The sequence below is a fragment of the Pseudophryne corroboree genome, chromosome 1, assembly GCF_028390025.1.
Source record: "Pseudophryne corroboree isolate aPseCor3 chromosome 1, aPseCor3.hap2, whole genome shotgun sequence".
NCBI lineage: Eukaryota > Metazoa > Chordata > Amphibia > Anura > Myobatrachidae > Pseudophryne > Pseudophryne corroboree.
Genome location: NC_086444.1, coordinates 476,644,258 through 476,659,182, shown reverse-complemented (window position 1 = coordinate 476,659,182; position 14,925 = coordinate 476,644,258). Strand labels below are relative to the sequence as shown.

Here is a 14,925-nt window from a genome sequence, read left to right as displayed (position 1 = left end):
ACCTCACATACTCCGGTCACTGTAAGGGTGCAGGGCGCAGGGGGGGGCGCCCTGGGCAGCAATATAAACCTCTGCATGGCAAAAAGACTATATACATGTACAGGTGGGCTCTGTACATGTATATAAAAGAGCCCCCGCCATATTTTACTAAGTTTGAGCGGGACAGAAGCCTGCCGCCGAGGGAGCGGGGCTTCTCCCTCAGCACTCACCAGCGCCATTTTCTCTCCACAGCACTGCTGAGAGGAAGCTCCCCGGACTCTCCCCTGCTTACACACGGTGAAAGGGTGCTTAAAAGAGAGGGGGGGGGGGCACATAATTGACGGTTTACATATTATAAAGCGCTGCTGGGGAAAAACATTTTGTGTTGGTCTCCAGGGTTATTGCGCTGGCGTGTGTGCTGGCATACTCTCTCTCTGTCTCTCCAAAGGGCCTTGACAGGGATACTGTCTTCAGGAAAGGGGTTCCCTGTGTGTGTGTGAAGTGTGTCGGTACGCGTGTGTCGACATGTTTGACGAGGAAGGCTCGCTTAATGTGGAGGGGGAGTGCTTGAATGTCAGGTCGCCGTCGGCAACGCCGACACCGGAATGGGTGGATATGCTGAATGTCTTGAATGCAAATGTCAATCTATTGCATAAAAGATTAGACAAGGCAGAAGCTAGGGATCAGTCAGGTAGCCAGTCCATGCCTGTCCCTGGGGCGCCAGGTCCTTCGGGGTCTCAGAAGCGCACCATATCCCAGATCGATGACACAGATACCGACACAGATACTGACTCTAGTGTCGACTATGAAGATGCAAAATGACAGCCGAAGGTGGCTAAGGGTATACGGTACATGATTATTGCCATTAAAGAGGTTTTGCATATTACTGAGGAACCCCCTGTCCCTGACACGAGGGTACACATGTATAAAGGGAAAAAGCCTGAAGTCACTTTTCCATCCTTATTTGAATTAAGTGACTTGTGCGAAAAGGCATAGGAATCTCCGGATAGGAGACCACAAGTTCCCAAAAGGATTCTCATGGCGTATCCTTTTCCACAAACTGATAGGATACGCTGGGAATCTTCGCCAAAAGTTGACAAGGCGCTGACACGTTTGTCCAAAAAGGTGGCACTGCCTTCTCAGGATACGGCTTCCCTCAAGGAACCTGCTGATCGCAGGCAGGAAATTACCTTAAAGCACATTTACAATCATTCCGGTACTATTGCTCGACCGGCTATGGCGTCGGCCTGGGTTTGTAGTGCGGATGTGGCATGGGCAGATTCCTTATCTACGGAAATTGACACCTTAGATAGGGACGCCATTCAAATGACCATAGAGCATATCAGAGATGCTGCCTTGTATATGAGGGATGCTCAGAGAGACATTTGTTTAGTAAGCTCCAGAATAAATGCTATGTCTATTTCTGCTAGGCGGTTCTTGTGGACCCGACAGTGGACGGGAGATGCCGATTCAAATCGGCATATGGAGTCCTTGCCTTACAAAGGGGTGGAGTTTTTTGGAGACGGCCTCTCGGATCTTGTCGCTATGGCTGGTAAGTCAAATTTCTTACCTTATGTCCCCCCGCAGCATACAAAAAAGGCACCTCATTATCAAATGCAGTCCTTTCGTTCCAATAAAAACAAGAAGGTACGTGGATCATCCTTTGTTGCCAGAGGGAAAGACAGGGGAAAAAAGCTGCACACAGCTAGTTCCCAAGAGCAGAAGTCCTCCCCTGCGTCTGCAAAGTCCACCGCATGACGCTGGGGCTTTCCGAGGGGAGGCAGATCTGGTGGGGGCTCGTCTTCGGTTTTTCAGCCACGTCTGGGTTCACTCGCAGGTGGATCCCTGGGCATTAGAGATTGTTTCTCAGGGATACAGGCTGGAATTCGAAGACTTGCCTCCTCGCCGATTTTTCAAATCGGCTTTGCCGGCTTCCCCGTTAGAGAGGGAGCTAGTGTTGGCAGCAATCCAAAAATTGTATATTCAACAGGTGATTGTCACAGTTCCTCATCTCCAGCAAGGAGAGGGATATTACTCAACCCTGTTTGTGGTCCCGAAACCAGACGGTTCGGTCAGACCCATTTTAAACCTGAAATCTCTGAACCTGTACTTGAAGAGGTTCAAGTTCAAAATGGAATCACTCAGGGCGGTCATCGCCAGCCTGGAGGGGGGGGGATTGGATGGTGTCCCTGGACATAAAGGATGCTTACCTTCATGTTCCGATATTCCCCCCCGCATTAGGCGTTCCTGAGATTTGCAGTGCAGGACTGTCACTACCAATTTCAGACGTTGCCGTTTGGGCTTTCCACGGCCCCGAGAATTTTCACCAAGGTAATGGCGGAAATGATGGTGCTCCTGCGCAGGCAGGGGGTCACAATTATCCCATACTGGGACGATCTCCTCATAAAGGCGAGATCTCGGGAGAGCTTGCTGGACAGCGTGTCTCTGTCCATGAAGACGTTGCAGATACACGGCTGGATTCTCAATATACCGAAGTCCCAGCTAGTCCCTACAATGCGTCTGACCTTTTTGGGGCTGATTCTAGACACAGACCAGAAAAAGGTTTTTCTTCCGATCGAAAAGGTTCAGGAACTCATAGCCATGGTCAGGAACCTATTAAGACCAAAAAAGGTTTCAGTGCATCATTGCACGCGGGTCCTGGGGAAGATGGTGGCTTCCTACGAGGCCATCCCTTTCGGCAGGTTCCATGCGAGGACTTTTCAATTGGACCTCTTGGACAAGTGGTCCGGGTCCCATTTACAAATGCATCAAAGGATCACCCTGTCTCCCAGGACCAGGGTATCTCTCCTGTGGTGGCTGAACAGTGCTCACCTACTAAAAGGTCGCAGGTTCGGCATTCAGGACTGGGTCCTGGTGACCACAGACGCAAGCCTCCGAGGCTGGGGAGCAGTGACACTGGGAAGAAATTTCCAAGGTCTCTGGTCAAGCCTAGAGTCTTGTCTCCACATCAACATCTTGGAGTTGAGGGCCATATACAACGCCCTGCGTCAAGCGGAGGAATTGCTTTGGAGAAAACCGGTTCTGATTCAGTCAGACAATGTCACGGCAGTGGCTCATATAAAGCGCCAAGGCGGAACAAGGAGCAGAATGGCCATGGCAAAAGCGACCAGGATTCTACGCTGGGCGGAAGGCCATGTAAGCGCGCTGTCAGAGGTGTTCATCCCGGGGGTGGACAACTGGGAGGCTGACTTCCTCAGCAGGCAAGACCTGCATCCGGGAGAGTGGGGACTTCATCAAGAAGTCTTCGCACAGATCACGGATCGTTGGGGACTGCCTCAAATCGACATGATGGCATCCCGTCTCAACAAAAAGCTAAAGCGGTATTGCACCAGGTCAAGGGACCCTCAGGCGGTAGCGGTAGACGCTCTGGTGACACCTTGGGTGTTCAGATCGGTCTATGTGTTTCCTCCTCTTCCTCTCATACCCAAGGTGTTGAGAATAATACGAAGAAGCAGGGTCAGAACAATACTCATTGTATCGGATTGGCCACGGAGGACTTGGTATCCGGAGCTGCAAGAGTTGCTCGCAGGGGATCCGTGGCCTCTTCCTCTAAGGCCGGACCTGCTGCAGCAGGGGCCCTGTCTGTTCCAAGACTTACCGCGGCTGCGTTTGACGGCATGGCGGTTGCACGCCGGATCCTAGCGGAAAAAGGGATTCCGGAGGAAGTCATTCCTACCCTGATCAAGGCTAGGAAAGACGTGACGTTAAAACATTATCACCGTATATGGCGGAAATATGTTTCTTGATGTGAGGCCAGAGCTGCTCCTACGGAGGAGTACCATTTGGGCCGTCTACTTCACTTCCTTCAAACAGGAGTGACTTTGGGCCTAAAATTAGGGTCCATAAAGGTCCAGATTTCGGCCTTATCCATTTTCTTTCAAAGAGAATTGGCCTCTATTCCTGAAGTACAGACCTTTGTGAAGGGAGTGCTGCATATTCAGCCTCCCTTTGTGCCTCCGGTGGCGCCTTGGGATCTTAACGTGGTGTTACGTTTCCTCAAGTCACCTTGGTTTGAACCACTGAAAACTGTGGAGTTGAAATACCTCACGTGGAAAGTGGTCATGTTGTTGGCGTTAGCTTCGGCAAGACGTGTTTCCGAATTGGCGGCTTTATCACATAAAAGCCCATACTTGGTTTTTCACGTGGATAGGGCAGAGTTGAGGACTCGCCCTCACTTTCTGCCAAAAGTGGTCTCATCTTTTCATGTGAACCAACCTATTGTCGTGCCTGTGGCTACACGGGACTTGGAGGATTCCGAGTCCCTGGATGTAGTCAGGGTTTGAAGATTTATGTGACCAGAACGGCTAGAATCAGGAAGACTGAAGCTTTGTTCGTTCTGTATGCGGCCAACAAGGTTGGCGCTCCTGCTTCAAAGCAGACTATTGCTCGCTGGATCTGTAACACGATTCTGCAGGCGCATTCTACGGCAGGATTGCCGTTATTGAAATCGGTTAAGGCCCACTCCACTAGGAAAGTGGGCTCTTCTTGGGCGGCTGCCCGAGGGGTCTCGGCATTACAGTTGTGCCGAGCAGCTACTTGGTCGGGGACAAACACCTTTGCAAAGTTCTATAAGTTTGATACCATGGCTGAGGAGGACCTCCTGTTTGCTCAATCGGTGCTGCAGAGTCATCCGCACTCTCCCGCCCGTTTGGGAGCTTTGGTATAATCCCTATGGTCCTTACGGAGTCCCAGCATCCTCAAGGACGTTAGAGAAAATAAGATTTTACTTACCGGTAAATCTATTTCTCGTAGTCCGTAGAGGATGCTGGGCGCCCGTCCCAAGTGCGGACTTCTTCTGCAAGACTTGTATATAGTTATTGCTTACATAAGGGTTATGTTATAGTGTTTCGGTGGAACCGTGGTTATGTTGTTGTTCATACTGTTAACTGGGTAAGTTTATCACAAGTTATACGGTGTGATTGGTGTGGCTGGTATGGATCTCGCCCTTAGATTTACAAAAATCCTTCCTCGTACTGTCCATCTCCTCTGGGCACAGTTTCCCTAACTGAGGTCTGGAGGAGGGGCATAGAGGGAGGAGCCAGTGCATACCCAGAGTCCAAAGCTTTCTTAAAGTGCCCTGTCTCCTGCGGAGCCCGTCTGTTCCCCATGGTCCTTACGGAGTCCCCAGCATCCTCTACGGACTACGAGAAATAGATTTACCGGTAAGTAAAATCTTATTATAAATCTAGTCCTTAAAAAATAAAGATAAATTAAAACCATTGACCCAGACAAACCGGTCAGGTACCCACCTAACAATTCTAATTCCCAACATTGTTAAGGGCCTCCCAGGTTTGCTCATCTTTTTGAAGCTCGGTACACACTGGAGCAATGTGTCAGCTAGACAGGCCAACATATCGGAACATGGGTACACATTGAGCGATGTTAATGAAGGACGGAACGATCACTGTTCTGTCCTTCATTAGCATACATGTTGTCACTAGTGATATCGTCAGGTTTTATGTGCAGCACATCAAACCTGACAACATTGCTAGCAACCGCGGGTACCCACATATCGGGCATACACACTGCCCAATATCCGCCCATGTGAGTGATATGTTGGTCCAAAATTTTACAATTTGCTGGTATGATTTGTAGCATTTTCCTGTAAACTGAGAATCTAGACAAACTACACCAGTCCGGAACATCTACCAGAGGCCAGGTAACCAACGCATCTACTGTAGCAATTATTTTTTTGTGTCTTTTCTCTTTATGTCAATAAATGCACACCTTTCTTTGCTTCGGCAAAAAATAAATAAATATATAAATAAATAAAAACAACAATAAGTTTTTCCAGTATGTGACCACTTATGTTTTACACTTTCTTGGAAATCATGTCACTTCTTTCTTACACTGTTAGGCCTCAGGGAGACAGCACTGGAGAAGTGAGTGACTCTGGAGCTTCCATTGTTCGACATGGCCTGAATGCAGACAAAACTTTTATGCAGGTGCATTATTTAAAGGTAAATGGTTTAATTAATCATTGGATTATGTAGAATATGCAAAAAGAAAACGGCAATCTGAATCAATTGCGATAAATCAAATGTGTTTATTGTCCAAACTAGCATCATTTTGGAACCTTTATCAAGCTATAGCATATTAAACTAAAGATTTTGCGACAGAAACATTCACTTAGTATACAGTATGTCAATCATAATTCTTACAATAAACAAAAAAACACCAAAATTGTGTGATTATTTAAAGCTAAATACAAAATATGTCACCAGGCTTCTCTATATATACAAGAACATCATATTAAGGTATGTAATGAAACATAAACATTAGTAAAGATAATATTGCTGTTTGGGCCATCACTAATTGACTGCAGTAAATGTCAACATAATCTGTTGTACTCAGGACTGATTAATTAAGTGGTAGCAGTGTTGCAAGTGTCAGCACTTTGATGAGAAAGAAATAATGTGTACAGAGGCAGAGGCGATTTGGCCATAGGGTTTACAGGGAAGATTCCCGGTGGGCCGACGCACCAGTGGGGCCTGTTTTGTTTGAGGACATGTGGTCCTTTTTATAGACATAATGAATAAGATGCAAAATAATTTGCATATATGAAAATGACTTTGCCACTTAGCCTGTGATTGCAGATGATCTAGTGTATGCTCTGTCTGCCTGCTTGGCTGACATATAAGATTGAGTGAATAGTGATTGGGATACGGTTGGTGTAATAAGCAAGAAAATATATCTAAAGAATTATATAGTTTCCTAAATTCTGAAGATGTATCATATAATGTGCTCATAATATTTAATTTTATTTCTTTGTAACTTCCCCCTTGATGCTGGACATGCCCACTATCTGGAAAGTCTTGGGGGGAGGGTGCTGCTGCCATGGCCCATGGCTAGACCTTACACCTCTGGTGCTGCCCATGTGGGGCCACTAGTCCAAATTTTTCCAGGGCCGCTTTTTGTTCCCAATCCGTCCCTGACAACAGGTTAGGCCAGGCTTGGGGCTGGACACCGACCAGTTGATCGATACATGCTCAGGAAATCCAGGATAGATGGCCAGTTTGTATATTAATGGGAGGAAAATTGTTAGTGTCAGAGGCGCTGATGTAATTATAAATCGGGCATTGCATCTATGAAATTGTATAAATACTACAATGACCTAGGATACTACTATTTATAGAAAGCAAGAAGACACAACTGTTCATGCAAACCATGTGGGTTAATAGTATCTACTTTGTAAGTCCTTGTAGTCTTAAGGCAAAGTAGAAGATTAGACCTATCACTGCCACAGGTAGGTGTAACGATACCTACCCATGGCAACCTTTGCCTTGAGACTAAATTATTACATGTTAGGTATTATTAACACACATGGTATGAATGAATAGTTTTGCCTTTCTTGCATCCTGTAAATAGCAGCATCCTAAGTCATTGTAGCTTTCATCAGGTGTACTCTGTCAAGTTGTTGTAATATTCGCTACACTGCTTTTCTTACTGTTTGTTATCTCTTTCTCACTATTGTGCATGATTTCATAGTGCTGATTTCATATACTTAGCTGTGCTTTTGTCACAACACAATTATTGACACTCTATCATGTCATTTACCACATATGTGCCTTTACCCTATTGGAATTGGTCAATTTTCTATGAGATTCGGCATGACCAGATACTATTGTCACAGACACAAAGGGGGGAATTCAAATGTTTTATTGTGCCCGATCTCCAGTGACGGGAGATCACGGGGAGATTTTTCAAATGTCCCCACTTATCGCGCTGATCGCGCCCATTAGAGAAGGGTTTAGGTGCGGAAAGCACCTAAACCCGACTAAACTAATGAAAGCGAGCATGAAAAGTCCCGTTTGAGCGCCCAAACGGGTCTCTTTATGTGTAATTCAACTCACCACCTCCAGGGGTAGCGAGCTTAAATGAACTTCGGCAGCGTCCGTCAGCAGCAACATTTCAATAGCGCGAGCTCTCGTGGGTGCCGGGACGCACAATAATATTTCAGTCCGGCCCATATTGTAGAATTTATAACCTTTTGGGAGTATATTTCTATGTATGTATATGTGTATGTATGTGTGTGGGAATAACCCGAACCGCAATACCTGGTGAAATATTTTGCATTTATCCTTATATAGTATATTGACATGATTTTGGTGTTTTTTGTACTAATATTTACATACATCCATTTATGTGCATAAACTTAATTTTATAGAGAATCTGTTTGTAACATGTGTTGCCTTAGCTTGATTAAGTGATACCAGGTTTCACAATATGTTATATAGCTTATCCACTATATTTGATTACCACCGAAAGTAAGATTTTATTTTCTCTTTTTTTATTTTTAGGGATATTTTCTCCTACGATTTCTTGCCAACACCATCGGTCATGATTCTTACTTTTCATTTCTGAGAACATTTGTTAATAGATTTCATGGACAACTTATACTCTCTCAGGTATGTGCTTAAAATTGCTTTGTAAATATTCATAAAAATTGAGAAATGTATGACATAACAGTACAGTCCTGTATATCTGAGTCAAATTATTTTTTTTTCAATCTACTTTTACTCATAAGTAAATATTTGTTCAACGGCAGTATTTAAAATGCACAGCAGAAAAGTATGCACGGAAATGATCTTGTCCATCTAAAAAGAGAAAATACTTAAAGCGCTCATACACATATATATGTGTGTGTCCAAATATGATCCACTCATTTTGCATCTAGGGTGGATCCACCATGCATTGGCAAGTTCCAGTGGGTGTGACCATACACCTACTGAGAGCATAGGATTTGCCTGTAGTTGCTGTGCTGACCTTTAACCCCCCCCTCCCCTTTTTACGGTAACTTTCTGTAGTTCTGACATTAATCATAAAACAGCAGAACAATAATACATCAGCTGCCAGCTCGGGTTCTACGTTTTGTTGGTGCTAGCCTAAGTCTTTGGGCCTGCCTGTAAAAGAAAACAGCACCTTTGTGAGAACACTCTAACCCTCATTCAGATTTGCCTCCTGATGTGCAAAGTACTGATGTTCGGTACTTCTGCGCGTACGCAAATGAGTTCTGCAATGTTGGAAGAAGGACAGCAGCAGAGGAGAGTGCGGCAACTGGGTCGTGTCGCCGCTGTTTATGGCGAGGGAAGAGGCCAGGGATCCCCGTCATTGAATGGAGATTTCCTGGCCTCTGCAATGGGCGGCTTGCGTGTCCCCATGGGTGCCGCAAGCCGCACCCAGGGTGAGTCCAGTAATCTGATGGGATGCAGCTCGGATCACTATTGCAGCAAGAGGCATCTACTTGCAATAGACGCCTCCTGCTGCATCACCAAGCAGCACTATCACTGTTGTTGTCCAGGAAGCAGCGATAGCTACTCGGATCACATCTTGGCCCTACTGTGTACAGTATGTGCTGTAGGGGATTCCAGACATTTTTTGCAATTAAGCTCTGAAGTACGTGGAAATCTGCAATGAGTGTTATTCCGAATCTCAACCCAGTACATTTTTTATGCTTTAAGAAGCTCATCCTCTCAGAGGTGGATTAAGGGTTGGTCCCAGGGGGTCAGTACCCCGGGCCCCTCCGTCTTAAAGGGCCCCCCGGGCTTAGCTGCTCTGCCCTGCTCTAATGCTGCTGTCTCCAGCCTCCTAACAGCAGTGGAGGCTGGAGATTGCCTGGATGAGTCCCTGTGCTACCCGAGATGAGGGGGAAAGGGAGCTGCATGCGGGACATCACAGCTGCCGGCATAGGACATTGCACTTCTCCCCCGGCAACGTGGAACTCTCCCTCCTGGCAGACTGTAGCCTATTCTCCCACCTGCAGTGTGGGGGCCCTACCCAGTGACGGCTCCTGTTGGGGTGGGAGGCGATCAGCGGGTGCAGCCGGGAGGTGGTTGCTGGCCCTGCATCCTATTTGTCTTTTTTATATATCCAAATAAACTGTTCACAATTATCACGTTAAGTTTTCATTTGCCTGCACCTGGGATCTTTTTATATTTTGCTATCAAACATCTGTCGAATACAGTGCTGTTCTTTTTAAGCAAATAAATGGGGTTTTTTAAAATCTGTAACTAAACTGATATTTTCCCAAAAGAGCACAGAATATAAGACATTTCAGTAACTGAATTGTATAAAAAAAGATACAGTGAATGTCATGAAGTGTAAAATAAATGTAAAATCTGAAGCACATTTTGGGCTCTGCTTTCATGTACACTTTCCCTTGCCAGCTGCTCACACGCCATGATTTCAATGTATTTTCCTATAATAATAGGACATCTGTTTTGTAAATACATAAAGTATTACATGCAGTAATTCAAAGGGAGGGGACGGTTACTTAGCAGAATGGGATGTTGTGTAACCTGCAACGTTGTTCTGGGTTTTTGTGAAGGCAGTCTACACTTCACACTTTTTTTTCTCCTGCTTGAACGTACATTTGAATAGACATTATGTATACAGATCCATAGTTCATATACTATCCTCTGCATTTGTTTATGTATTCCAGCTCTGTTCTAGTGTGTTCTGTGTCATTACAGTGAAAGGCCCATGTATACTTACCATTTACACACTTAGCTGGCTAATATTTTTCCCCAAAATGGCTCCAAAATTGTTTATTTTGTTTACTATTAAATTATGTTAATAATAGATATTTAAATATGTGTTTTTCTCAATAAAATAATACTCAATCATATTTAAATTGCTATTATTTACATATATTTGCATTTAACAAAGTATTTTTGTTTTTTATGTGTATAAAGTTATAACCCTAAAACACCTCCTTCTTTTACCTCAACACATCTCAGTCGTGCAAGAACATGGGGTGGGCATTCCTGATGATGACCCATCACATACCTAGAAGAGGAGGAAAAACTGGGGAGGCAAAACTGCAGGGGTCCTGGCTCCTGGGTGATCCTTTTAGACTAGCCGACTTTCACAATGTAGCCAGGGAGAAATGTGGGGAGACATGTCGGCTCTGTGCCCCCTGAGTTCAGGCTGCAGCAGATGCTGGAGTATGATTCTATTAGGATCGCCCTTCTGTGGCCAGGGCGTGAGGAGGAAACTCGTGGGTTTCCCAAGAAAGCAGAAGGGCTTGGAGCCGCCGTGGTCATTTTAGACAGGAATGGCCAGCTTGGCTTGATAGCTTTGGATTTATTATTTATTATTAACAGTTTCTTATATAGCGCAGCAGATTCCGTTGCTCTTTACTATTGGATGCAATGTGAGTGGTTAAGTGACGTTTATAAAGCTGCTTAAAAGCGAGGAAAGGCCTGTTTCTATGCAGGTTTGAGCATTACCCTGCCACAGATTGGTATAAAAGATGACAGCAACTGTAGGAGTGCAGGGTTTGCTCCTTCTGGAGGACAGAATATGACATTTGAGAGTGCTGCTTGCTGTATGTGAGATAGGGTAAGTCCTGGACTTTCAATATACCCAAGTATATAACAAAATGATGTGTAGTGGAAAAAGATTTTTAATTGAACCTAAGTTGGTGGTTATTGCGCAATATCCATACCATGGCCATTTCCTTGTCACATTATGCACCTTACAGTATACCACACTCTTAATGCTTTTGAAAATGTATTTATTCATCACTAACAGATATTTATATATACTTCACACCTGTTATGCAGCTCTTAATATAGAATAATTATTATTCACATCAGTCTGTTCCCCAGTGTTGCTTACAGTCTATGGGGGAGATGTACTAAGCAGTGAAAGGAGTGGAGAAGTGAACCAGTGGAGAAGTTACCCATGGCAACCAATCAGCTGCTCTGTATAATTTTCTAGTATGCAAATTATAAATGTTACTTCAGTGTTGATTGGTTGCCATGGGCATCTTCGCCACTGGCTCACTTCTCCACTCTTTTCACTGCTTAGTACATCTCCGATATTCCTTAGGTATGGGGATATATATATATTTCTCTAACGTCCTAAGTGGATGCTGGGGACTCCGTAAGGACCATGGGGATTAGCGGCTCCGCAGGAGACTGGGCACAACTACAAAGAAAGCTTTTAGACTACTGGTGTGCACTGGCTCCTCCCACTAAGACCCTCCTCCAGACCCCAGTTAGATTCTTGTGCCCGGCCGAGCTGGATGCACACTAGGGGCTCTCCTAAGCACCTAGAAAGAAAGTATATTTAGGTTTTTTATTTTCAGTGAGATCTGCTGGCAACAGACTCACTGCAGCGAGGGACTAAGGGGAGAAGAAGCGAACCTACCTAACAGGTGGTAGTTTGGGCTTCTTAGGCTACTGGAAACCATTAGCTCCAGAGGGATCGACCGCAGGACCCGACCTTGGTGTTCGTTCCCGGAGCCGCGCCGCCGTCCCCCTTACAGAGCCAGAAGCACGAAGAAGGTCCGGAAAATCGGCGGCAGAAGACTTCAGTCTTCACCAAGGTAGTGCACAGCACTGCAGCTGTGCGCCATTGCTCCTCATGTACACCTCATACTTCGGTCACTGATGGGTGCTGGGGGGGGGGGGCGCCCTGAGGGCAATAGATAACACCTTGGCTGGCAAAATATACATCATATATAGTCCCAGAGGCTATATAGATGTAAAATTACCCCTGCCAGTATCACAGAAAAAGCGGGAGAAAGTCCGCCGAAAAGGGGGCGGGGCTTCTCCCTCAGCACACTGGCGCCATTTTTCCCTCGCAGTTCCGCTGGAAGGAAGCTCCCTGGCTCTCCCCTGCAGTCTGAGAAACTACAGAAGGGTAAAAAAGAGAGGGGGGGCACTAAATTTAGGCGCAGTATAGATATATATATATGTAATATATATAAAAAAGCAGCTATAGGGAAAACACTCATTGATAGTGGGATCCCAGTGTTATATAGCGCTCTGGTGTGTGCTGGCATACTCTCTCTCTGTCTCCCCAAAGGGCTTTGTGGGGTCCTGTCCTCTGTCAGAGCATTCCCTGTGTGTTTGCGGTGTGTCGGTACGGCTGTGTCGACATGTTTGATGAGGAGGCTTATGTGGAGGCGGAGCAGATGCCTGTAAATGTGATGTCACCCCCTGCGGGGTCGACACCTGAGTGGATGGTGCTGTGGAAGGAATTACGTGATAGTGTCGACTCCTTACAGACGCACTTTTATACATGAGGGATGCACAGAGGGATATTTGCCGGCTGGCATCCAAAGTTAGTGCAATGTCCATTTCTGCCAGGAGAGGGTTATGGACTCGGCAGTGGACAGGTGATGCAGATTCCAAACGACACATGGAAGTTCTGTCTTATAAGGGTGAGGAATTGTTCGGGGATGGTCTCTCGGACCTCGTTTCCACAGCAACAGCTGGGAAGTCTACATTTTTGCCCCATGTTCCCTCACAACCTAAGAAAGCACCGTATTATCAGGTACAGTCCTTTCGGCCCAATAGGGGCAAGCGGGTTAAAGGCGCGTCCTTTCTGCCCAGAGGCAGAGGTAGAGGGAAAAAGCTGCAGCATACAGCCAGTTCCCAGGAGCAAAAGTCCTCCCCCGCTTCCTCTAAGTCCACAGCATGACGCTGGGGCTCCACAGGCAGAGCCAGGTACGGTGGGGGCCCGTCTCAAGCATTTCAGCAAGCAGTGGGCTCGCTCACGGGTGGATCCCTGGATCCTTCAAATAGTATCTCAGGGGTACAAACTGGAATTCGAGACGTCTCCCCCCCGCCGTTTCCTCAAATCTGCCTTGCCAACCACTCCCTCAGGCAGGGAGGCAGTGTTACAGGCAATTCAAAAGCTGTATTCACAACAAGTGATAGTAAAGGAGCCCCTACTTCAACAAGGAAGGTGTTACTATTCCACAATGTTTGTGGTACCGAAACCGGACGGTTCGGTGAGACCCATTTTAAATTTGAAATCCTTGAACACATATATCAAAAAATTCAAGTTCAAGATGGAATCGCTCAGGGCGGTTATTGCGAGCCTGGACGAGGGAGATTACATGGTATCGCTGGACATCAAGGATGCTTACCTACATGTCCCCATTTACCATCCTCACCAGGAGTACCTCAGGTTTGTGGTACAAGATTGCCATTACCAATTCCAGACGTTGCCGTTCGGTCTCTCCACGGCTCCGAGGGTCTTTACCAAGGTAATGGCGGAAATGATGATACTCCTGCGAAGGATGGGAGTTTTAATTATCCCGTACTTGGACGATCTCCTGATAAAGGCGAGGTCCAGAGAGAAGTTGTTGGTAGGGGTAGCACTATCTCGGGAAGTGCTACAACAGCACGGCTGGATTCTAAACATTCCAAATTCACAGCTGGTCCCTACGACACGCCTGCTGTTCCTAGGGATGGTTCTGGACACAGAACAGAGAAAAGTGTTTCTCCCGGAGGAGAAGGCCAAGGAGCTGTCATCTCTAGTCAGAGGCCTCCTAAAACCAAAACAGGTGTCGGTGCATCACTGCACGCGGATCCTGGGAAAAATGGTAGCTTCCTATGAAGCGATTCCATTCGGCAGGTTTCATGCAAGAACCTTTCAGTGGGACCTGTTGGACAAGTGGTCCGGATCGCATCTTCAGATGCATCGTCTGATAACCCTGTCTCCGAGGACAAGGGTGTCTCTGCTGTGGTGGCTGCAGAGTGCTCATCTTCAAGAGGGCCGCAGATTCGGCATACAGGACTGGGTCCTGGTGACCACGGATGCCAGCCTTCGAGGCTGGGGAGCAGTCACACAGGGAAGAAACTTCCAAGGACTATGGTCAAGTCAGGAGACTTCCCTGCACATAAATATTCTGGAACTAAGGGCCATTTACAATGCCCTAAGTCAGGCAAAACCCCTGCTTCAAAACCAGCCGGTACTGATCCAGTCAGACAACATCACGGCGGTCGCCCATGTAAAGCGACAGGGCGGCACGAGAAGCAGGACGGCGATGGCAGAAGCCACAAGGATTCTCCGATGGGCGGAAAATCACGTGTTAGCACTGTCAGCAGTGTTCATTCCGGGAGTGGACAACTGGGAAGCAGACTTCCTCAGCAGGCACGACCTCCACCCGGGAGAGTGGGGACT

The 14,925-nt window shown here is 46.4% G+C and overlaps 1 protein-coding gene across 6 annotated transcripts in view; it reads left to right on the top strand.

The window, feature by feature from the left end:
- AOPEP (aminopeptidase O (putative)) overlaps window positions 1-14,925 on the top strand; it is a 1,013,974-nt gene that overhangs the window by 560,197 nt on the left and 438,852 nt on the right. For all 6 annotated transcript variants that reach the window (XM_063913752.1, XM_063913753.1, XM_063913756.1 and 3 more), the window contains 2 exons: window positions 5,858-5,960; window positions 8,301-8,408. In XM_063913752.1, the coding sequence (XP_063769822.1) occupies window positions 5,858-5,960; window positions 8,301-8,408 (211 nt within the window). The remainder of the gene's footprint in view (window positions 1-5,857; window positions 5,961-8,300; window positions 8,409-14,925) is intronic.